At 33.3% G+C, this 24838-nt stretch overlaps 3 protein-coding genes across 7 annotated transcripts; 1 reads left to right on the forward strand and 2 right to left on the reverse strand.

The window, feature by feature from the left end:
• Positions 1–1292: 1292 nt before the first annotated feature.
• Positions 1293–11494, forward strand: LOC123913466. Of its 3 annotated transcripts, XM_045964216.1 has the most exons (9): positions 1293–1765; positions 2016–4628; positions 4709–4812; positions 5639–5708; positions 6925–7710; positions 8415–8617; positions 8773–8899; positions 10140–10346; positions 10773–11494. In XM_045964216.1, the coding sequence occupies exons 1-9, from the start codon at positions 1604–1606 to the stop codon at positions 10914–10916; spliced, it is 4416 nt and encodes a 1471-aa protein (XP_045820172.1). In that variant the 5' UTR covers positions 1293–1603; the 3' UTR covers positions 10917–11494. The 3 variants fall into 3 exon arrangements, with proteins under 3 accessions (XP_045820172.1, XP_045820173.1, XP_045820174.1); XM_045964217.1 differs by lacking the exons at positions 10140–10346; positions 10773–11494 and adding an exon at positions 9006–10113 and having other exon boundaries at positions 1383–1765; XM_045964218.1 differs by lacking the exons at positions 8773–8899; positions 10140–10346; positions 10773–11494 and having other exon boundaries at positions 1383–1765; positions 8399–8596.
• Positions 11495–13781: 2287 nt separating this feature from the next.
• On the reverse strand, positions 13782–15526 carry LOC123916127 (probable WRKY transcription factor 29). The gene is made up of 2 exons (XM_045967507.1): positions 15112–15526; positions 13782–14484 (listed from the first exon to the last, which is right to left on the reverse strand). Exons 1-2 carry the CDS (start codon positions 15441–15443, stop codon positions 13932–13934), a joined length of 885 nt encoding a protein of 294 aa, XP_045823463.1. The 5' UTR covers positions 15444–15526; the 3' UTR covers positions 13782–13931.
• A 3595-nt stretch (positions 15527–19121) lies between these two features.
• Positions 19122–23128, reverse strand: LOC123913930 (G-patch domain-containing protein 1). Of its 3 annotated transcripts, none has more exons than XM_045964857.1 (12): positions 22948–23128; positions 22656–22758; positions 22472–22556; positions 22006–22082; positions 21871–21895; positions 21674–21761; positions 21512–21578; positions 20853–20946; positions 20462–20643; positions 20028–20246; positions 19826–19942; positions 19122–19474 (listed from the first exon to the last, which is right to left on the reverse strand). In XM_045964857.1, exons 2-12 carry the CDS (start codon positions 22731–22733, stop codon positions 19409–19411), a joined length of 1098 nt encoding a protein of 365 aa, XP_045820813.1. In that variant the 5' UTR covers positions 22734–22758; positions 22948–23128; the 3' UTR covers positions 19122–19408. The 3 variants fall into 3 exon arrangements, with proteins under 3 accessions (XP_045820813.1, XP_045820811.1, XP_045820812.1); XM_045964855.1 differs by having other exon boundaries at positions 22656–22766; XM_045964856.1 differs by having other exon boundaries at positions 22656–22837; positions 22948–23085.
• Positions 23129–24838: the final 1710 nt, after the last annotated feature.

Raw genomic sequence — 24838 nt, forward strand, 5'->3', positions numbered from 1 at the left:
ACTCACTCTAAAAAAGAAACTACCCACTATCAATTATGCCATTTTATATTTATTAACTACTTTAAAAGCTAATTTTACCAAACACTTTAATTTCAATTAGCTAGCTTTTCAGTTATCAGCTATAAGCTAGTTTTTCAGCTATAAGTTATCAGCTAACTTATAGCTTATTTTTACCAAACAGACCCTAAGGTTCATGACCATGTGTTTTTGTTTAAGCTTTAAAAAAAATTGAAGATGTTTGTTTAAAACAAGACCTAGCAGGCGAGGAACACATTCCAATTCCAATTGCATTCAGCTTCAGAGCCAATTCCAAATGGGAAGATGACATTAGCATTAGAAATGACGCAAAAGGTTACATTAAAAGGATCAACGACCTTTTTTATGGTCATCCATTATCACCTCGTGGTGAATGGAATGATGTTTTAAAAAAAATGAACACACATATTAGTTTGATTTATGGTGGGAATAATTTTTGATCCGACCTATTCAATAAATCTAAAAAGTAACGTTTGCTTATAATTAAGGATGAATGAAGTAACTCTTAAAGCATTTGACGAACATTCTCTTCCCACTTCTTGACCTATCCATGAAGTTCGTTGGCAAAGTGGAGACCAAGACAATATGACTTTAAATGTGGATAGTAGTTCGTTAATAAATTCGGGGAAATCATAATTTAGGGGTTTGGTGAGAAATCACGAGGGAAACTTCCGCTTTGGATATTATGGAAGTGTTGGTTGGCCAAATGGTTTACATGTAAAGATTCAAAAAAAGTTATTTGTTACTCAGATTTTCTTCACATAGTCTAACTTGCGATTATGAAAACACATCGATGTCACCATTATGCTAATATGTTGGAGTTTATCAAAGATTACATGAACAAGGATTGAAATTCCGTGGTGAGGCATACTCTTCATGAAGGGAATATTTGTGCTGGTATTCTTGGGAGCCAACTATAGAGTTTAGACTATTTGATTATGATTAATGAGTCTCTTCCTCGTATGTTCTCGACACTTCTAATCGATGTTCGGATGCTCAAAGAGTGCATATATGAGGACTTAGTTTTATTATTTTATTTTTTCCTCATGTAACAAAAAAAAATACTGTTGGTAAAAAAAATAGAATTTAATTTAAATACATCGACCATGTAAAATAATTTTACATTGTCAATCAATATCAACCATGTTTTCCGCCACATCATCTCACTTTTTTAATATGACATGACAAAATGATGGTTGTTTATTTGGACGATTGTGTAAAACTATTTTAAACCATCGGTAGATATCAATTAAACTAGAAAAAAATACTAATTACTTTATTGATTAAAAAACTTTTTTAGGGAAATTCTTCAAATCATATATCAATGTCATGTTATGTATCCCCGGTAAAATTCACGTGTGACTAACGTGAAACCTCCCCTTGAAGTAACGCAGTTGTAAGATCTTGATCGTTGATCTTTAGCAACAGTAATTAGTAACCGGAGAGGTCCAAATCGGAATCCGTCGTCGTAATTCAAACCGAAACTCATAAATCGCAATCAACAACACGAAATGCAGGTTCATGCAGTGAACTGAAAAATCCAAATCTAATCAAAATCGAATAATCAATGAAGTGCAAATCCGTTGCGTGCATATGGTCAGGCACACTCTTCCCTTCCGCTCACAAAGTTACCGCCGTCGCCGCTTTCACCCAACCACCGTCTCCCGCCTTTTACACCGCCGGATCCGATGGCTCCATCATCTGGTGGTCCCTTTCCACTTCCTCTCCGGTATTTCATTTTTATAATCTTTATATCATTTTTCATTTTCTCTTCAATCATTTGTTATTATTTGTGTTAGATATAGTTGGATTAATTAGAATTAATTCAATATTGTTTAAGGTTTTTACTAGTTAGTTATGATTAATTAGAAGTTGGTTATATTAGTTACCAAGTTGATAGAATTTTAAACTCACTGGATCAACTTTGTTAAACTCATTAGAATTTTAAACTCATTGGATCAACTTTGTTGATTTTTCAGGAAGTTAAAGCGGTTGGAGTGTTGTGTGGTCATGCATCACCTGTCACTGATCTCGCTCTTTGTAGTCCAATTGCAGCTGAAGAAAACGATACGGTTTCAAGTAGAAATAATTTCAGTGCTTTGATTAGTGCTTGTTCCGATGGTTTCTTGTGTGTGTGGAGTAAAAGTAGTGGACATTGTCGTTGCAGAAGGAAATTGCCACCTTGGGTTGGTACTCCTCTTGTAATTCGAACATTGCCTTCGACTCCAAGATATGTATGTATAGCTTGTTCTTTTGTGGATAATTATTCTGTTAATGATGAGTTAGGAGATAGAGAAAATCATCATAGGAATAACTCTAAATCTACTATCCTTATTGTGGATACGTATTTGCTTTCCATTACTCAAACTGTTTTTCATGGAAATTTATCCATTGGTTCTATCAAGTTTATGTCACTAGTTTTTTCTGACGATGATGAGAAGAGGAATTCAGTGTTTGTGGCCGATTCTTATGGGAAACAACAGATGGTTCAAATATCGGATGAGTCTCGTAATTGTGTGGAAAATTTGGTGAGTCCGCACAGTGACAAGTTTCCATTGGGAAGTTCTTTTCCTGTGGAGGGATTCAGCGGTGTGGATGAAGTTATTTCAGTTTTGACGTTCGGGAACATTGTTGCTTTTATATTGAAAGATAGATGTATTTTTAGGCCATTGTCTAGCGATATCACGATTGGAGAGGTTTCTTTTGTGAACAACCTCTTCTTTTCGGATGAGAATTCCAGTGAAGCTCATGCTATTGGTGGCGTTGTTCTTGAAAGTGATGATATGGGGAATTCGCCTGATACATATGAATGCAGCAACTTCATTCCAGTATATTTTGTTGTGTGGAATAATAGAGGTTATGCAATTACCTATGAAGTATCGTATCAGAATGATGTTTTTCAGTGTGAACCGTATTCTGAGATTCCTGGTGGTCATTATCAATCTGATATAAGATTATCCATTTTTTTCCAACAAGTAAATCAAAATCTCGTGTGTATCAAGTCAGTTTGCTTTCATCATGAGGAACCTTTACTATGGAGACCACATATCACAATTTGGTCGCTGCATCAATTTGATGATAAACCCGGAAAATTGTGCCGTCAGTGCAGAATGATTAATGATGGTGTATCTTCCACCAACTGGTTTGAGACGTCTACTCAACTCAATAGTCATGATGACCTAGAGACTAAATCAACCTTTGGTGGTGCAAGTCCAGGTTCTGAAGACATAGGCAACATGCATAAGGATAGCATATGTAGTTATTATCCTTACAAGGGGAAGATAGTTTCTTCTTCCATGATTGTTGCTGAAAACCTTTTTACACCTTATGCCATCGTATATGGATATTTTAGTGGCGAAATAGAGGTCGTAAGATTTGATCAGTTTCAAGGGATTTTCCTAGACGATGCAAGTTCTAATCATGATGAAAAGTCAACTGCCCGCAAACAGATTTTCTCAGGACATACAGGTTCTGTACTTTGTTTGGCAGCACATCAAATGATGTGTAGTGCAGAAAGCTCCACCTTTAAACGGGTTTTGGTGTCTGGCAGTATGGATTGCACAGTTCGTATATGGGATCTTGACACTGGCAGTCTTATTAAGGTAATGCATCATCATGTCGCCGCTGTGCGTCAAATTATTCTTCCCCCATCAATGACAGCACATCCTTGGAGTGACTGCTTTCTTTCAGTGGGAGAGGATGCATGTGTTGCCCTTGTTTCTCTTGAGACTCTGCAGGTGGAAAGAATGCTTCCTGGACACATGAACTATCCCTCAAAAGTTTTATGGGATGGTGCAAGAGGTTATATTGCCTGTCTCTGTCAATCACATTATGGAACTTCCGATAGGGATGTATTATACATTTGGGATGTAAAGACAGGTTCTCGTGAGCGACTACTACGTGGGACAACTGCACATTCAATGTTTGATCATTTTTGTAAGAATATCAGTCTGAATTCTATACCTGGCTCTGTGCTGAATGGAAATACGTCAGTCTCTTCATTACTTCTTCCAATAGTTGATGATGCAAGGTTCCCTAACTCACCCTTAAGTCATACAGAGAACTTGCTTACTTCATCAAAGTCATCACCAAATATTTCAAGTATGAATGAGCTGAATTCTTTAAAACCAAATGTAGGTAAAGGAAGTTCAGCAAAGCCAAATTCATCTTTGTTTGGTCTTTTGAGAAACAACCTTCCTATCAAATGCTCTTGCCCGTTCCCTGGTATTGTGTCTCTGAGTTTTGATCTTGCATCATTGATGTTCTCTTTTCAAAAGAATGAGTCCAAGAAGACTGGTGATGGCAAGCCAGTGAATATCAATTTCAAGCAGAAGGGTGTTCAGGAGCAAATTCCAAGCTCCCATAATCCAGAAACATCAGAAGGGTGTGATTGGGTTAGCCTTTTTGAAGAATATTTACTGCGATACAGTTTGTCATTTTTACATTTGTGGAACGTAGACAGTGTGCTTGATAATTTGCTGATAAGTGATATGAAACTAAGGAGACCAGAAAATTTTATGATAGCTTCGGGCCTGCAGGGAGATAAAGGGTCATTGACATTGTCATTTCCTGGTCAGAGTGCTACTCTTGAGGTAATTTGAATTGTATGTTGGGATTTATTTTCTCTTTTCGCATTTCAATAGTTCCTGAGATATTAAAAACCATCTTTCAGCTGTGGAAATCCTCATCTGAGTTTTCTGCAATGAGATCGTTGACAATGGTATCCCTTGCTCAGCGTTTGATTAGCTTGTCTCACTCAAGTTCAGCTGCCAGCAGGTATAGTGCCAGTTACATTAGTAGAAGGGGGGAAAACTGCACTAACAAGATATTTGTATACTTCTGCAATTTCTGTCTTTCAATATAATATATAATCACATCTTGCTTGTAGTTTTTCAATGGAGGAAACCCATTTTTACTGAACTTATCAGGGAAAGATGCTTTGAAATGAGATATTTTTGAAAAACTAAAACAAAGTTTCAGATCGTATTTGAGGTTCTTTACAAACTGGAATAACCATTCTTTTTTCTTATATAGTTCCAGGTGTTATGGATGTAGTACCCCGTTTCTTTTATGTTTTGCAGGTGGGTCTTAGTAATTTTCAAAACCTATAGTTGAATCATGAAATTTTTCTTGCAACATATAAATATTCTTTCCTAAATAGCAAATAAATGAAGAAAGATGAAAAACTAAATATATAAAAACACGCCCTGTTTAGCCTTTCCACAGCAAGATATTTTAGGTCCTGCACTCGCATATTTGCCCATTTGGTTAATGAATAATGAGACAGTTAAGTTAGATGTTTTGGTAGATGTTAAAAAAATATTTAGTACGTCTGTACGTGCAGGCCAGATAGAGTCATTTTATTCACGTCTGGTTGGTTTCCATGATGCTTCCAAATATTAACTTTTATCTTGTGATTTTTGTGCCTTACTAATTTGACTTTTACTGCTTGGCTAATAACATTTCTATGTGGCTTCCTAACGTGTATTCGCCCTTTCTCCTTTAATTCTGAAAGCTTTAGCTTATAATCAATGTGTGTTCTCCTCTTTGACTTTTGCTTTGAAAAGGTGTGCTGATTATTGGCAGTATCTATCATATGCAGTGCATTAGCAGCATTCTATACCCGAAATTTCATGGAAAATTTTCCAGATATGAAGCCACCTTCGCTACAGGTTATAATCTTTAAAAATGCTTTTGTTGTTTTATAATTTTAATCTAAATTGATATTACGCATCCTATGTTATTTGTGAGCTTGTGGGGAATATATGATAAGCTGGGTTGTGTCATACGGGTCTACAGAACATTGTTCTGACTTGATTTCAACCAACCATTCCAGGTTGGGGTGCTAGCATTTCCCTACTTCCATAATTTTAGTATTAATAATAAAACTGGTTCTGTATGACTGATTGTATTTATCTTTTCTTTTTCTCATGGGATGTAATTATGCATTATACTCATGCATTAGTTTGTGTTTTGACATAATATGTCCTTTATTCTGATTGATATCCATGCTGTGCTTGGGTCTACATTATTTCACTTAACTAGAGACATATTCCTTGCTTGATTAGGGACCTTGGTGTACAACTGGGTGGCACTGGCACAATTAACATATCTTCTTGCCTCCCCATAAAAAATGCAACATTTTGCTAAATAATTCCCCCCAAAAAAAATTAAAAAGCAGTTTCAGGGTGGTAAGGATAGTTTAAACCAAGGAGAAAACATTCATTTCATGGAAAAACTCCTTTAAACTTTAAAGGGTGCATATGAGTTTAAATTATAGTGGGTTAAGATCATGATGCACTTTGAATAAAAATCAAGAGTCGATGTGTATTAATTCTTAATTTCGTGCTTTGAGACAAACTAACTTAATAGTAACTTTGTTTGTGTCTGAGTGTCTGCAATAGCTTAAAATTTGACAGTATTCCATACTGTTTGCTGCTCCATAACATTATTAAATCATATTTTTTATTTTGTTGTTCCATAAGATGATACTCCCTCCGTCCCAAATCTTTGGTCCTTTTAACTTTTTAGTTTTGTCCCAAATCTTTAGTCCTTTTAAGAAACCAATGAACAATTATTGATCATTTACCATTTGTACCCCTACTAAAGCTAAAACATTAGTTAAATATATTTTCTCTTTCTTAATAAAGTAAGGGTAAAAATGACTTAACTTATCAATCTTTATCATTTCTTAATCTCCGTGCAAAACTCTAAAAGGACTAAAGTTTTGGGACGGAGGGAGTATTATTATTACTATTACACTGCTGAATAGTATTGTGGTTTGTTATATATATTATGGGTGGTTGGCAGTGTTTGTGAATTATGTGTTATTAAATCAGTTGCCAGTTACTTGATATCAAGTGCTAAAAGTTATCCCCTTTTTTACAGCTCTTGGTGGCTTTTTGGCAAGATGAAAGTGAACATGTACGTATGGCTGCACGCTCTATATTTCACTGTGCTGCCTCTCATGCTATTCCTTTACCTCTATGCAATTCAAAATCCAATGAGTCAAATAATACAATCTCCCGAACTGGAAGTAGAGACAAACGCCAGGGAGATGCGATAGTAGAAAGCATATCACCTAATGCCAAAAAGCAAGGAATTTCCCAAGAAGAGGAATCCAAGATACTTAATTGGCTAGAATCTTATGAAGTGCAAGATTGGATTTCTTGTGTTGGGGGAACAAGTCAAGATGCAATGACATCTCACATTATTGTTGCCGCTGCACTGGCTATCTGGTATCCTAGTCTTGTAAAACCTAGGCTTTCCATGTTAGTTGTTCATCCATTAATGAAGTTGGCTATGGCCATGAATGAGAAGTACAGCTCCACTGCTGCTGAGCTCCTTGCAGAGGGCATGGAGAGCACGTGGAAAGAATGCATGGTCTCTGAGATTCCCCGTCTAATTGGGGACATTTTTTTCCAAGTAGAGTTGAGTGGTCCATCTTCCAAGTCAGCGACAGAAACTCCAGCTGCATCTTTTTCTATTAAACAGACTTTGGTGGAGATTCTCCTTCCAAGTGTAGCAATGGCTGATATACCAGGATTTTTGGCAGTGATTGAAAGCCAAATTTGGTCAACTGCATCTGATTCACCTGTCCACTTGGTATCCTTGTTGACTCTCATAAGGATTACGCGTGGTTCTCCAAGATATTTGGCTCAGTACCTTGACAAGGTTTGTAATGCTACTTCTTACTAGGACTCATGTTACTGCTTCTTGTTCTAGGCTGATTTTGTTCACCAAACTTCATCTTTTTGTTCAATATCTACTTCAAGATGCTCACTTATACTACTTTTCTTTTTGTTTTATTTTCAATTACCATTTGTTAAATGTGAATCCTTGAAATTCAACATAGGTGAATGTTTTTTATTTCGAGAGAATTATTTCTGAAGAGCAATTGGGAAGAGAGAAATGACGATGCTTTGTTGTTTGCAATATGGCACTTTTATTTCTTTTGAATTTTTTTTCAATATATATGATCTTTTGATCACAGGTGTTTATTTGCAATATATTCATGTTGACAGCTAGAACTATTTAGTATTTATATCTTGCAAACTGAAAAGTTTCTGTATCGTTTTATCAGTTATTTATTTTAGATCAAAGCATTTTTTTTGGATGTGTTGGTGAACTCGTATTTAGAAACTCCCATTCTTGGTTATCTCTTTTATCACTTACTGTTGTTAGATTCTATTCTTGGTGGTCAGGTGCTGAGTGCTGAGTGCTTCTCTATTTTGAGTGGCTATCTTGTTTTCGTTCTCAATTGTAACATATATGATTTGTTAATAGTTTTACCATCCTATATGTTTCAAATTACATACTACTTAATTGTTTCCAAACATGAAAGCATGAATTTCTGTGACAGTGGGTCAGATCTGCAGGTTGTCAACTTCATTTTACAGACTATAGATCCTAGCAACTCAGTTATGAGGAAGGCGTGCTTCCAGAGTTCAATGACAACTTTCAAAGAAGTTGTACGCGTATATCCTATGGTTGCTGTCAATGAGTCTTGGACCAGACTTGCAGTTGGAGATGTGATTGGAGAAGTTAACAATGCAAGCATTAGGGTTTATGATATGCAAAGGTATCAGGATTAGGGAATAAAATACTAATTTTAAATTCAGGATTTAGGCTGATAATATGTAAATACCCTGTCGTTGTTAGTTATGTCACACACATGTGTACTTGAGAGAAGTGCACTTAACGTGATTTGTAATGGAAACCTTTGTTTTTATGCAGTGTGACAATGATAAAGGTTTTGGATGCAAGTGGGCCTCCTGGACTTCCAAGTTTGCTCACAGCAACGGCTTCGGGAACAGTGTTAACTACTGCAATCTCAGCGCTAAGCTTTTCACCGGATGGAGAGGTACTGAGGAATTAACTTTGATAATTATCTTAACTTCTTGGTGTTTTTTTAATATAAGCAAGTTGGGGCAAGTTGTATGGTTGACCACCTATCATTTCTACTGTAGACCGGTAGTTGAAAATTGGCCAAAACACCAACTGCAACTGATGTGGCCCTCCAAGTAGAAGCTCATGATCCTCTTCTTTCTCACAATTAAGATGGTGACCTAGTCGGTGCCGGTTTAGCAAAAACAAGAGAAAACAAATGAGTTGAGGTTTTAGGCAAACATATATGTTTTCTCTTGATTTTATCAAACTGACATCAATCAAGTCAATCAGACATTACAACAAGGTAGACCATGAGCTTCTACTTCCAAGAACAATCGTAAGTCATCGCTAGAGTTTCGTTTCAGACGATTTTCAAGCATTGGTCATCCATGGACCACCCGTAAAACATGCAATTACCTAACCAAATAATTACGTATAAAAATTTCGTCTATTCAGAATCTTTACGTCAACTATGTACTCTGCTCTATCTGTGTTACTGGCTTCAGACTATACGTTACTGATTACCGTACTGTTCCTGACAACGATAACGTGAGAAAAAAATAGTTTTTAGATATACTTGAACAACTAATAGCATTAGGAAAGTAATAGGGGAATCCTCACCAGCTCGCAAGTACAACATACTTCCTCAATCCTGATAGCCTTGGGAGTTGGGAATGCTAGCCATTCATGTTCACTATATTTTGTGCAATTTGACTTGAGCTTTCCATATTGGCTCATCATGTTTGATTGGAACAATTTAAACCAGATGAAAAGCTTGATTTCGTATACCAAATTTCCCCCCAAATCTTTGTGTGCTACCCCTTTTATTTTTTAATTTTTCCAGAACTATCATGTGAATCAGATGCACTCTTCTCTCCTGTATTGTACACTCCTTTCTCTATAATATCATTTTGTAAAGAAATTAGTTCAGTGTGTTGTTTGGAAAAATCGATTATCTCCCTTAGCACGGTACTGTTTTTCCATTTCCATTTGAAGTTTTGGTTATAGGTTTGATTTATTACTGCAACTCATAATAATTGCAATCAACTGAACTCCCTATCATAACAGTTCTGTGATATCCCTATATATTCTAAGTATTTTGTTTCTCTTTACTGTTAAATTATTTGCCCTAGGATTGATGCTTCCCTGTTCCCACAAGTATCTCAAACTGATAATTGATCCCCTCCTGCATTTTTAAACAATCTTCTCTATAGGGGCTGGTTGCTTTTTCGGAACATGGGCTCATGATTAGATGGTGGTCACTGGGATCTGTCTGGTGGGAGAAACTAAGCCGGAACTTCGTTCCTGTCCAGTGCACAAAACTAATATTTGTTCCTCCTTGGGAGGGATTCTCACCTAATTCATCCCGGTCAAGCATTATGGCTAGTATTTTAGATACTGAAAAGCAGCAGAATTTGCAGGTAATTTTCTCTTGTGTTCTTCGTTCTTGTCTTCTTTCAGATATAAAACTGACTTGAAGTGAGAGAAACTAGAACTTGGCCAATTGGCAGATACTAATACCTGAGTGAAGTTGCAATGAGGTGTGTAAATTAATATTTAGAAGGAAATGTCAATTGCTAAATTGAAAACTTTTTGGTTTAAACACGGTAGCAGCACATGTTGTGAGCCTATTAGAAAGTTGATTGAAAGCATGCTTAAATACATTGAATTGGTTGAAATGCATGAATATAAATGATAAAGATCTCTTGCCACATCGTCTAAATAGCTTGAGATGAATGATGTACTACTTTTTACCACCTCTCATTACTGGTCATCAAGTCATCTACTATTATTTCCTTAAATCTATTTATCCTTTTCCATAATACAACCGGTATTCCCTTTTGTAGGATAATGCGAAAGATTCAAATCATGGGGAGAGTTTGAAGCAATTGCTCCATAATCTGGACCTCTCTTATCGATTAGAATGGGTTGCTGAACGGAAAGTACTTCTTACAAGGCATGGTAGTGAATTGGGAACTTTTCAGTTGTAACCATTCTCTAAAATTTGTGCCGGAAATTTTGGTGATTTTACCATTTTTGTTGAGGCTTTATAGTGAAATGACCCATTCAGCATGTATAGCAGCTCAAACCAGCTACAGAAGATTTTTTTAATCAGCTCATACTAGAATATTATTGAAGGAAATATTCATTGGAGCACTTACAATTCAACACCGCTTTTATGAGGATTGATTGAGATCAGCAATGGATTCAGTTCCACTTGGTGATGCTCCTTGGGAAGTCCTTTTAAAAGGAATGTTTTGGTCGGAGTCGAAAGCCAATTGGATGGTCTTAGTATGACGTGGAATAAATTTGGCGATCATTTTGAGAAAATACAGATAAAAGGAGAAAGGGACCATTACAATTTCAGAACTTTTGGCAACTTAATCATGGTTATGGGCCAACAAAATTGTTCAAAATGAGCAACCACTGTGATTGTTTATTTGATTATTGCATATAAAATAGATACATAGTTTCTCAAGTCCCCGAAGAATAACGGGGAAATGTTAGTCTTGTACAATTTCGGATACATAGTTTCTGAAAAATATATTATCAGAGCAAATTACGTTGATCTCTTGTGTATTGTACAGGCCTTCTGCTTCTCTTGAAATTTTTTCTGAGTATAATTTTGTTTACTGGTGATCACATTGAAATCATGCCCAACATTATGTTGATTTAAATAAGAAATCCAATGCTTTTTCTTAGGAAAGTTGAATTGCTACAATGGGTCTGAAATACTAGTAGTATGGAAATAATAACTAACTATTGTGCTCCCAAAATATTCGAGGAAGAGTTTTTATGTGGAACCACATCAATAGGCGGGATTAGATAATCCAATATGTTAGCAAGGAAGATGCAAAGTGTGGGCTTGTTTGCGTAGGATAATATATATATTTTTTTTACGCGAATTGATTGGGGGATAATTATTGGTAGTATACTCCGTTATAAAATATAAATAAAAATCGATCAAAAAAATTAATATATTTGGTCTAAAATTTAGACAAAATAATTTAATTTTTATTTATATTTTAGGATAGAAAGTATAATGTTGTGTTTATTCCCTTTATCGTGTGAGAAACGTGTACATGCAAGTGGGGCATCGATTCACCGACTGCCCAGCTCAGCTGCCAACCCTTCCCAACTGACAACTGTAAAAAGAAAACGACATTTTGACTATAGAAACTCTATAATAAAATTCCACCCTTGTTAATTTCAAATCGAAAAATGCTAATAAATGTCTTGTACGATAGTTAAGAAAATAAAAATGGTAATATAATTTTGTAAGTAGTGTAATTAATATCGTGAAATTTTTAAAAAGAATTTTTATCTACTTTAAACTTTTGATTTTGCTTTTAAAAAAAATATTGGACTCAAATGGTTAATGAGCTCTCTCTATGACGAATCATTTAGGAGAACATGAGTTTAATTGTTGGTGGGAATAATTATTGGTCAAATTTTACTTATCTTGCTGTCGAACTTTGGATTACTGACCTCATTCCTCCAAAAACTAGAGGGTTAAAAATAAAATAAATAAATAAATAAAACTTTTGTTTTATTTCTATTTTATTTCATTAACCATTGCTTGTAAATCCAATCACATTTCAAAATATAGATACTTATATTATATGCATACATTTCAAAATAATATTTCTTTCTATTTCAGAATAATTTCACATGAGATTAAAAAAAATATATAAAAAATGAGACATAAACTACCAATTTGAGAGTATTTATCTAATAATCAAATAAGTCACATAAACTAAAACAAATTTATATGCAATACTCACAATTAATTTATAACAAACTTTTACTTCATATGAGCGCACATTAGTACCACAACCAACCAAGAACTATAATGTCACACTTGTATATTGCATATCCACAGCGCAATTAATATATAGCATTTCGACCGGAACATTCAAAATGAATCATGCAACCAGATGTGAATTCCTACGTTGATTGTTTGTTATGAACTTGTAAACAAACAAAACGCATCTAATGTTTGTTTCACTTAAAGAACCCACCCGGGTGAAGGACGCTGCCACCTAAATGGTTACGTTGATTGCCACTCCATGAGATGAGCATATATATATATATATATATATATATATATATATATATATATATATATATATAGATGAATAATATTTGGAGCAAACAAAAATATACTCTAATTCTCCTTAATTAGACAAACTACACATTAACCAAACTCAAAAAGATGCTTCTAGCTAGCTGCTATAATCACCATTCAGACTATCAATATTGTCTCCCGTGAACAATCCATCCCGTTAAATCATGGTCTTTCAATAAAAAAATTTAAAAATATAAAAAGAAGAGAAAAGAATATCTAATGGCTGCCACTAAAACTGGAGAGAATTCAGTGGACAGTGCACTGGAGGAAATCCTTTCCCGTTTTAACTACGAGATTAGTCCTTATTTGATTTTGGGTTAATTTGGATCATCAATTGGGAGGATATATATAGAGGCAAAAATCTGATATATATATTCTCATATTGGTGTCAGTTGTAATAAGTTTTGCGTGCCTCTTTTACTCCTATAAATATATTTTGCTTATAAAAAAGTATGTGTGTTCATGATTAGGAGAGACAACTCTTAAATATGTGTGTTAGATCATCAAAAAATATTAGTTGAACAAATGAGTGCAGAGAATATCCTTAAAAACAAAAAATTAAATGACATGGAAATAATAAAAATCTATATATATATTTCCACATCATTCAAATGTTAATTTTTTGGCGTAAATCGACTATTCTCTACGTGTAACTATCGAAACTAATTCTTCGAACCTTGTAGAATCCAAATAGATGGCAAATTTTTCCTAACAATTTTAACAATACTTCATTCAAATGTTATTCTAAACATATATATACAAACAATAAAATCTAAATATCTCATTCTATTTAATTCATCTCATTTTCTCTTCAAAATCCAAACAAAGTTTTTAAGGAAACTAACAAGTGTCATCAAAACCATACATATCATGCATGTTATTGGTACATATTATCTAGTCCAATAAATTCCTCTAGCTCTTTATTTGGAATCCAACCATCATCATCACATAATTGACCACCATTCAACCACTCAAGAAGATGATGATCTTCCGCATCCTCCAATATTCCATTACTTTGTTCTTGCATACTTACCTCATCTTCAATTTTCACCAAAGGTGTGTTTGGAGAGTGAGTTACCACTAAAGAATTTATAGAACAAGTTTTTTGGGCACGAGTTAATGTGCTTGAAGAATGTGTAACCAAGAGATTGTTCTTCCTCGTGCTTCCGGCTAACGAGTTTCTTCGAGTTGGTTCAGGATGATTATGTTCTGCAGTGTACGTAACTATATAAACTTTTGGATCCAAATGATTCTTTTCAACTTGTTTTCTTGCCGGACATCCTTTGGAACTGCTGCATTTATAGTAGCTTCGCGGATAAGGTGAACCCTTTATCGGTTTTTGTCCATATTTTCGCCATGCCCATGCATCACAAAGAGTACCATCCATTGCTGTTACTTTCTTCACAATACTCTTGTTCTTGTTTTTCTTGCTGAAAAAACATCAACAACATACACATGTTATTTTTTTTTTAATGGCAAAATATATTATATATAAAACGCAATAAAAACAAGAGAAATTCATGATACAAAGGCGTAGCACCAACACCTAACAACCTCTAAAAAGCACACAACCATACAAGAACTTTGCAGTATTACACCAACTAGAAAATTCTATATATATCGTAGTTTTTTGCAAATCACATGATCAAATAGACGAAGATTCATCGCATAAAATAATAAGCTTCTGAGCTTAATATAGAGAAAAATTCCTAGTAAATATGTGAATACATGAAATACTCTATATAAAGCCGGTAGAGAATCAACAAACTAACTATCAATCAACAAATTAACTATACTAGTAACGAACTCTAACTAACTTTCCTATTTCTATTAACTTTTATATATTATACTAGCAAGGAGGAGTATTTCAAACACAAAATACATGAGACAAATTAACTTTAGAAACAAATTAATTGCTAGACTATATGCATAAAATGGACAAACTTCACAAATAGAAAAATAACGAAACCATCATAAATTTATGAATATAATTAATTTGTAAAACCAATAAAATAAAACTTTGAATTAGATTGAACAATTAACTTATATATATATACCTTTTTTTACATTTAGGTACTGCAAGAACTTGCAAATCTTGAGAAGCTACTTTCTTTGATGCTTTAATTTCTTTGACTTCATGATGAGGCTCTTTTGGGACAGTAGTAAGAGAATTTGTAACGATGGTTTGAGATGAAAGAGGGTAGCAAGGTTTGCAAAGTTCTTCAAATTCATCAATAAGAGCATTTTTGGTTTTTGAGAATTCTGGTAAACTTCCAAATAATAACTCATCATCTTGTTCAGAAAATAAATGAGAAAAATAATTTGTTGTTGGAGCTAATCCATTGATAGCTTCCAAATCCCAATCCATTAAAAATGCAAGCTCATCCATATTCAACAAGTTGTTATGTCAAGATGAATATTAATTATCTCAAGACAAAGTAAGATATTATTGTGAGAAGGGTTTTGATGAAAAATGTCAACTAATGTTTGGATATATATATATAATTAGTATATAGAATAATTGGTGTAACGTGTAAGGATTGCGTGGTGAATTGAATATAATAATATAATATTATTTATATATATTATATTCAAAGTTCAAAGTGGCAAGCTAGCTAGGCAATAGTATTGAGTTGACTAGATTGTAAAGTCAAAGTGCAAGTGGGAGTGGGGAAGGGAAGTGGTAAGTTTTGTTTTGCAGCAATTCGGTGCTGACCTTATTATTAGTGTACATATATTCTTTCTCTTGTTTGGGAGATTGTAGGCGATTATAAGACAAGTGAATAATAATTTATAGGACATTTGAATTTGTCAAAGTTAAGCCAATATAGTAATATGATTGGTTTGGTTGGAGGATTTCATACGTAAGGTGTAAGTGGGCACCAATAATTGGATAAAACTATGTATAAAATTAAATAAATTTGTTTGTTTTGATATTAATTCTCTAGTTCTAGCAAGAATGACCGGTATAATCTATAATTTGACTGTTAGATAAATAAAAATTAGTTAAAAGTTTATTTCTATAAAAATTTTAACTAAATTATATTTATCTAACTTTTAACTAAAAATTAGTTATTTCTATAGTTTGAATAAAGTTTATAAAACATAATCAAACTTGAATTATATTAAAAAGGTATAATTAATAACATTCAATCTAAGATATATCAATACAAATATAACTCTATTGTGTGGTAATTGACGCTGAACTTGGTAGGGAGGACCACAGTTCGATCCCCCGCAATTGCATTTGGGAGGGAATTGAAACCATTTGATGACAGAATTCGCCCCGAACTCTTGACTACTAGGATCTCCTTCTCCTAGGAACTAGAGAGTGAAAAGTGAAAACCAAAAAGATATATCAATACAAATATATAATAATATAACTCTATTGTCTAACATACATACTTCATCAATATAAGAAGTACATACTTCATCAATATAATATATAGAACATTTAAATTTGTGATGTTAAATTTAGAAAAATAATTAAATTAACTATTGTTCTTTAATTTATATTTTCTTTCTTTTTTACTCAAATTAATATTTCTTAGATATGTTGAGCTTCAACTCACGTGGTTGTTAATTGCCCATTTTTCTCTATAATCACCGACAAAAAATAGTCAAAATGTGGAACTAGAAAGTTATTTGTTGTTTGGATTTTATGCCGGAGACTTAGAATGTTGTCAAAAGTTTATTTTGCAAATTGCAATGTTCACTTTTATTTATTTATTTAAAGGATGATTAAGGGCTCGTTTGCCCAGTTTTTTTAGAGCTTATGCAAACAACTTATGTAATTTTTATATATTATTATAAGTTTGTCAAGGTAGTTTATGATAAAATAGCTTATAAAATTATAATTTTCACTAGTATGAACTTATAAAATAACATAAAACCTAATTTATATTGCATAAACTATTTGTATAAACTCTAAAAAAAATTGGGTCAAACGAATATATCCAAACAAAAAGCTAAACAGAATAAGACACAAAAAATATCATGTAACAACAATAAAGAATAATCTAAAGGAGGGTGAGCAATAAACTTTAGACTCAATTATTGATTATGAATCATGTTTGCAACTCAATTCGCATCCGCCGCACCATTAGTTCCTTCATTTCCCACTCTTTACTACAGAAGTGCTGCCAAACCTTTATCATAATACAAAAAAAGAGAGTTAGAAGAGCATCCATTAGACACAAATTGAACAACTTTTGAGTCAATTACTAATCATATTACATTTTAATTTGCGTTGCCACTTAATATTATGTTCTAAATTCTTTGGATAGGAAAAAGTTTTAAAAGGATAGAGAATATTGTATATATTTTAAACCAAGTAATAATTTGTTAGTATCAAACACCCGTGCAATAATTTATCATTTTTTTTTTGAAAATTTATACACTTTTTTTATGCAAACCAATTACTCATATGAATATAAATATTCAAGATAAAGTAAAGTAAACAGGGCAATAAGCTTCGCCGTTATGACAAAATTAATCTTCTTAAACACTACATCAAGAGATTATAAGAGACGACACAATATTGTTATGCATGTTTCTTTGAACTCTTTTCGGAAGATTCAAAGATTATGGTGCTAGGAAGTGAAAAATGTCAAACGCAAATAGTATAAAAACATGTTGATAGTAAGAACACACTTCTCATATTTAACCATTTTGCCCAAAATAGCTTTGAGGGTTGTCTATCCCACGGTCAAAATGATCAATCCCAAAGATGGAGAAATTAACTCCAATCAAGTCCACAAATATTTTCCTCCTACCCACCCGTATACCAAGATATCTGTTGGCCTCAACATCAATCTCCGCTCATGCAAGTCGGTCAAAAAAATCCACAATCACTTTTTCTTCTTCTTTCATAGATACTCATGCGCGCCTAAAAATATCAGAAAGGACGTCTCTTACAAATTAAAGTCATGCTTATAGTTAAAGTCTGAAAGCTATTTACAATGAACTGCGTCCTCTCCCAAATTTACCATTTGAATGTTACTTGCAAGACTATTTATGAGTATTTCTATAAATAATATAAATAAAATGTTTATGATCAATATATTTAAAATTTTAATTATTATAAAAACATTGAAAGGATTTGGAGAATCTAACCCCTCCAAAAATATTAAAATTTTCTTCAAAACATTTTTTGAATTCCTTCAAAACTATTAAAATTTTCTTTCTTTCTATCTTTTTCCCAAAACACTTCTTCCCTCGTATCCTTTGACGTACTCCCAAATATAGCAGGCTGCCTAGTCAAGATCTATATTTAAGAAATTAATAACTTCCTTGCGCCCACACGTCATTATTATGGTTTGACAACTATACTATACTATACTGCACCTACGTCGTGTATACGTTTTTCTTGCATAAGATTTCAAAGGATTCTATGCGAAACCCCCACAATTTTCTTTAAGTACTACTACACCCCACCCCACCGTCATGCTAAGTGTCCTAGCTAGGAATCTAGGAACACCAATTAAACTACAGTAACTTAGAGTTTATTCATGTCAAACTTTCATTTATTACTTTCATTTAAACAAAAAAAAGTTGGATCTAACAAATACAAAAATTAAATTCTCACGACATGAAGGTTTTCTTAATGCAATGGAAGAATAATTAGGTGTCATAATTTTAAGAAAATAAACATCATGCAATGCAATATAGATATAAATAGCCGATCAAAAAAACTTTTGGTTCAATTTCATCATGTTATTCTTTTTTGGGTAAAATTTCGTAATGTTATTCTTACTACGGTTAGAAATACATACAATATCTTGACCAAAAAAAGAAATACAGTACAACTTAAATAGTAAAAAAAATGAAAATTTTTTTTAAAAAATCTACACATTTGTCTATTTGCTATCGAATATTTAGGAAAAATTTCTTTGAGCTGCAAAAGTAATTGTCATTATCGGATACTAATGAGTGATCGAGTAAATGAGATATTAAAAGACCACATAAGTTCAGGATACTGCTTGTACTTGCATTTCTTATCGACTGACATATTTGTATACTCAAAATGAAGGATAAAGCTTCATATTGAGATTGCACAACCAGTATGTGTATAAAAGCACAAAGAGATAATTCCAATATCTAATCCAGTGGATACACACTTGGCAAAATTTAAACTTACAATAAAAATGCTATTGTAAATTTGTAACCATAATAATATTATTACAACATTTTTTGAGAAATCTAAGCAATGAAATGAAATATATCTATACTAACTCCAATCAATGCAATCTACACTTCGAACGGGGTATCACAAATTCCAAACAGCCCTCAACCATTTTTTTCTCCCCCGGAATGAAATGAATATAGAAAAGCCGCCAAAAATGTATCAAAATTTCAACTTCTATTAGATGCCAATCGCACTGTTTTCCCTTCAATACAAAACTTCCTACTACCTGTCAGCTGATGTCAAGGACCAAAATATGTCAGTGTGGAAGATGGGGAGTCAAATATATAATAGAAGTAACTTATATATTATAATATAATTGTGAAGTATAGTAACAATACAAGCTTCACATGGTTTCGTAATAACCATCCACAAAATTTATTATGCAATGCAAGTTAAAAAGGAGATTTCGTTTACATGACTTCAAAAAGGATGTCTGATAAAAAAAAATCCAATTACATTCAAGTGTAATTATCTAAATATAAATATTTATAATATTCAAATTCAAAATAGAACAGGAAGAAATTTGGTTCCATGCTATTCAAATTTCAATATGAATTGTGATAGTGTAATTAAAACAACCATACCTTTTTCTTCAAGTAAGCAACAGCCTCTCTTTTTGAAGAAAAATCGGACAGAATTGAAGATGAATGTTGTTCAATAAGATCTTTGAGCTGTTTCAGTTTCAATGACTTTCCAGGCACCTGTACATATAGTGAGTAATCACTAATCAATCATGATTTCACTATCAAGGAAAAAAAAACTTGCACCTCAAGATATAGGCCTCACCTGGTTTAAAATCTTCTTACACAGCTTCTTCAGCTTCATTTTAGGTGCAACAATCTTTTCCACCTCATCATCTGTTTCGTTTTCCACAGAATCCATGTCAGCAGAATCTTCATCATCACTATTAACAAATGACGTCTTTTTACCCTGAGCAAAGCATCCAGCCACTTTCTTGGGCCTGTCCTTGATGCCCAATCCTTGCTTTCCTGTTGTGGATTTATCCTGGCATAGCAATCAATATGACGATAAATTATAACACCATTCAAGTTTTAACATGAAATTAAAATCATAATATAGCATTAAAATTCAAGATAGCAGTAGAACATCACCAGTAACCATCTTTCATATAATTGAAGGTGACATTTGAGCATACTACTACAGTTATTATTGTTTGATAAAATAATATACAGCATTTTCCAAGTTTGAAAGACACATACTTGGACTAAATTGTAAAGGTCTTCTTGATCTTGTTCAAAAAAAGGAGTTCTCGCCATCCCACTTTTAGCAATTTCAGATGTAGAGGACTTTTTCTTCTTTGATGCAGCACCGAGAAATCCACCAGAGACAAATCCATACTTATTGCCCCACCAATCTGGATGGATATCAGGACATTTACTTCCTGTAACAATGTAATATAAATACATTTATATTAAATCACATGATTAATATGTATATGCAGAAGAAAAAAAACTCAGAAAAACCAATGATAGAACATGGAAGTATGTGACTTTTTTTTCCTTGCAACACCCTGCTGGGAGAATATCGGCTCATACGGTGGCATTTAAGAGTTAAATATGATCAGTTTTCCCATGTATTAACATATTACACCTTCAATTTCAAAATCTTGAGCTACAGATGTGTTTACAAAATCCAGTTCATCTTCAGATTTGTCAGTACCCTCAGAGATGTCACCCTTTTTAACCTATCACCAACATTAAACAAATCAGTGACAATGTTGTAACACGACATTTTTTAAATATTAGTAGCATTTAAGAAGCTTGGTTATTGAAAATGCTAATACTTAGAAAACACTATTAGCTCGAAACTCTGATTCCAATATTCACAGTTTAACATTTAAAGTAACAACATTTTTTTAAATAAAAGAATCACAAGGAAAGAGAAGCATTGGCGCAACAATTAGACCAACTAAATTGTGAACAGTATAGTATACGGGTATTAGTCACGGAATCAGGCTCTAGCAAGTAAATGCCTGGTAAGGTTGACTCCAATATGTCCAACTTTTTTAAGGACCGCATCATGGGAGGCAACTTTATTTGGTGTACAACTGATTTCAATTTCATATATAAAATTGCATCAATCACTAGATATGATATTTATCTCAAAAAGAAGAAACTCAACATCTTTACGTGGCCACATATCAGGCCACACAACACTGTCATATTTTTCTTACAAATCATACAAAAATAAGATATTATTCAGATTCTTTAAGATGTGCAGTGAATGGTGAGTCCAAGGGTGGAACTTACAAGAATTCCTTCAAGGTCCTTCAAGGAATATTTAGAAACAAGCTTCCCCCTCTCTCTTTTCTGGTATCTGAAAATAAAACACGCCAAAAATCATATATATATATATATATATATATATATATAAACAATAAACAACACCGCGAGTCTCGAAAGCATACAAACCTTCCTTGTGGTCTAGTAGGTCTGGATACAGAAACTTTAGGAACAACAGGAACAGTTGCATCGGTTTCCACCTTATCCGTGTTACTCTCTGCACGGGCAACAATAGATAAAATCACAAACCCTCATAATACATTCATTAACATGAGAAAAATAATACAATAGCAATTCACTGAAAATCACAGAGAGTAAGGTTATACCTGTGTCATTGGATGCCGGCGCTTGCTACCAATTACATAAAAATACAAAAAAGAAAGATTTCAGTGAATAGAATATGAATTATATGAATGAATGAGAAATAATATTTAATAAGAAATGAAGAGAAAGAAACGTACAACTTTCAATCTCTTGAGTATGTTATCAAATTGTGTGGTATCAAATGCCCATTGGTTTGGCTTCTCTAATCCAATACCTATTTAAAATTGAACAAATAAACTAAGCATAGCATAACATAACATCATTTGGGCTCATTTGGATTGAAATATTTGCTTAATCATATTCTAAGGGCTCATTTGGATTGAAATATTTGTTTGGATTGACATATTTTTGAGCTTATGAAAAATAGATTATGCATAATAAATAAACTTTTCTGTTAATTCATATGTTCTCACTAACAAAAAAGGTATCTTCTTAAGCTGCTTTTTCATAAACTATCTTGATAAGCTTATTTATTTGAATAAGTTTTTTTGCATAAGCTCAAAAATAAGTCAATCCAAACGGCCCAAAAACATCTTAATTGATCTAATAGAGATTAGTTAAGGTGAATATAAAGTAAATTGTTGAAAGTGTTAGAAATCAAACCAGCAGTGTCTTGTTTGTTGGAGACACGAACATGTCCTTTGATACCTTGCTTATCTTTTCCAAGTCCTTCCCCTTCTTCCCATCCCTAAAAAACAATGAATCAAACACCGAAATTGAGTTCAATACACAAACAAACAAACAACGATAGAAAATAAGAAAAAGTAACAAGGAGGAGGAGGAGGACCATTTGTTTGATGAGACGGAAAGCTACGGATTGCCTGGCAACACCGACGTAATTGAGAGGGGTTTCAGGCGCCGCCATGGTTCCGCCGACTGAATTGCTGCTGCTGTTTTTCTTCGTATGAATGAACACGATTAGTCTCTAATGTAATGTTACAACCAATTTCCTAGTTCTTAGTTTAATCTCTGATTAAAGTGGCATAATCATTTCAAAAAAATTGCATGAATATACATAGCAAAAATTAACCTGCAAAATTAGAGATAGAGAGAAAGAGAGAGTTGAGGCACAGCCATACCGAAAGTGATGAACGCCACAGAAACGGCGATCACGGCGCGGTGGAGATCGTGGACAGCAGCACGGCGGAGAACAAACTTTCTTTGTTAGTTACGTATTTTGCTGACCATGAACACCCCTGCAATGTTAGGGCTTTCCACCATGGAAATATCTTTCGAAAATGATACTCTACTCGGTTTGGGTTTGCGGGTTGAGTTAGGTGGGTTGGGCCGATGTTAAAACCTGTCCGCTCCAGTTATAATGGGCTTGGGCTGGCTAGCTAATGGAAGATTTCTCTCCCCACCCCTCGTGTTTTTTTACCCCATTTTTTAATTTTTGTCCTTAAATAAATATTTCGGAACGTCTTTTTCGAAAAATATATTTTCCTTGGAAAAAAACTTCAGATTTTTTTTTTCAAATTTGGACTAGAAAAATTTCAAAAAATACGTTCTGAAGTTTTTACAAGAGTAAAAATCAAAAAATGGGGGATAAAAGAAATATGAAGGTGAAAAGAGAAACGATTCTAGCTGCTGGACATAACTACTCTATCTATGTTTAAATTTTTTTTATTCTTATACAACCAAATGAGACAAATTGATAAGGTTATCTTAGTGATAGCTCTTACATTACTATTTTGGGAGTGTTTGTTTCAAGTTTATTAAAATAAAATTGGAAATAATATATGTTTAGTTAAAAAAAAATTAGATGGGGGAAAGTTGAAGAACCTAATCTTGTAGAAGAAGAATAAGGGGAATTTGGGGAGGGGGTCTTTTTTTTTTTTACGTAAAAAGAAATAATTAACAAAACAAAAATGATAATATAATTATTTTTTTATCAAGTAGTTTAGTGACAAGAAGTTTCACTTTAAAGGTGAATAAGTAGAGTCGAGTGTCCGGAGTTCGAACATCAGCTCCTACGTATATAATGCAATGTCTTTATCAACTGATATAAATTCACGGGAACGTGATAATATAATTTTAAAAGTAATATATTCAATGTTTTAAAATATCAATCCCTCTTATAAAAAATATAATCATCATTCCTCTTTAAAATGTTTTTTTTTTTTTACTTTCACCATCAGTTTAATTTGGTTCGGGAGTCAGTTCTAATATCAAGTGGTTTCAGCCCTCTTCCGAACGCAGTTGTGGAGATCAAACAGTAATCTCCTTATTAAGTTTAACGTCAATCACCACTGAATCAACTAAGTATTAATTTTAAAATGTTGTTTTTGTTTACATTTTTTTTTTAACCACTACCGGATGTAAATTTAGCATCACTCGAATATTTTCCGGGAAAATTAAGTGTTTGACTCTATTTACCCCGCCCCCACTTGGAGTAACAGGTTTTGACCCAAAAACTAATTTGGCCAATGGGCATTATTCAATACGCACGTACGTACATTGAGGTTTGACCAAACATCCCAAAATAAATCACACGAGTAACTCCCAACCGCATATTTTGGGCCACCCATGTGCAAATTAAATTGGACCAAGCTACACTGACTCCCACAAAATTCAGAACAGATTACTTCTTTTGCCAAAACATAATAAGTTACTCCATCCCTCCTAATTTGATGGAGAGTCTTTATATACTATTTACCAAGGTTGTCAGAACCGGACCAGTCATCGAATTGACGAGCTCACCGGTTCAAGGTTTAATTGGTCGGACCGGGTTTAATTGGGGTCGAACCGTTTTTAATTAAATATATATTTTAATTAATATATAAATAAAAATATATGAATAATTGCTCAATATTTCATAATTTCACATATTAAAAAGATAAAATATCACAAGTCAAAATAAAATAAAATTTATAATTCAAACCAAATGAAAAATAGATGAAAAACAAAAATCTTTCCTATTCCTACGACGTCGTTGTTTTGTTTCATTTTTTTTTTTTTAAAAAAAAGTTA

Source organism: Trifolium pratense, linkage group LG3 (genome assembly GCF_020283565.1).
Source record: "Trifolium pratense cultivar HEN17-A07 linkage group LG3, ARS_RC_1.1, whole genome shotgun sequence".
In the NCBI taxonomy this organism is placed as follows: domain Eukaryota; kingdom Viridiplantae; phylum Streptophyta; class Magnoliopsida; order Fabales; family Fabaceae; genus Trifolium; species Trifolium pratense.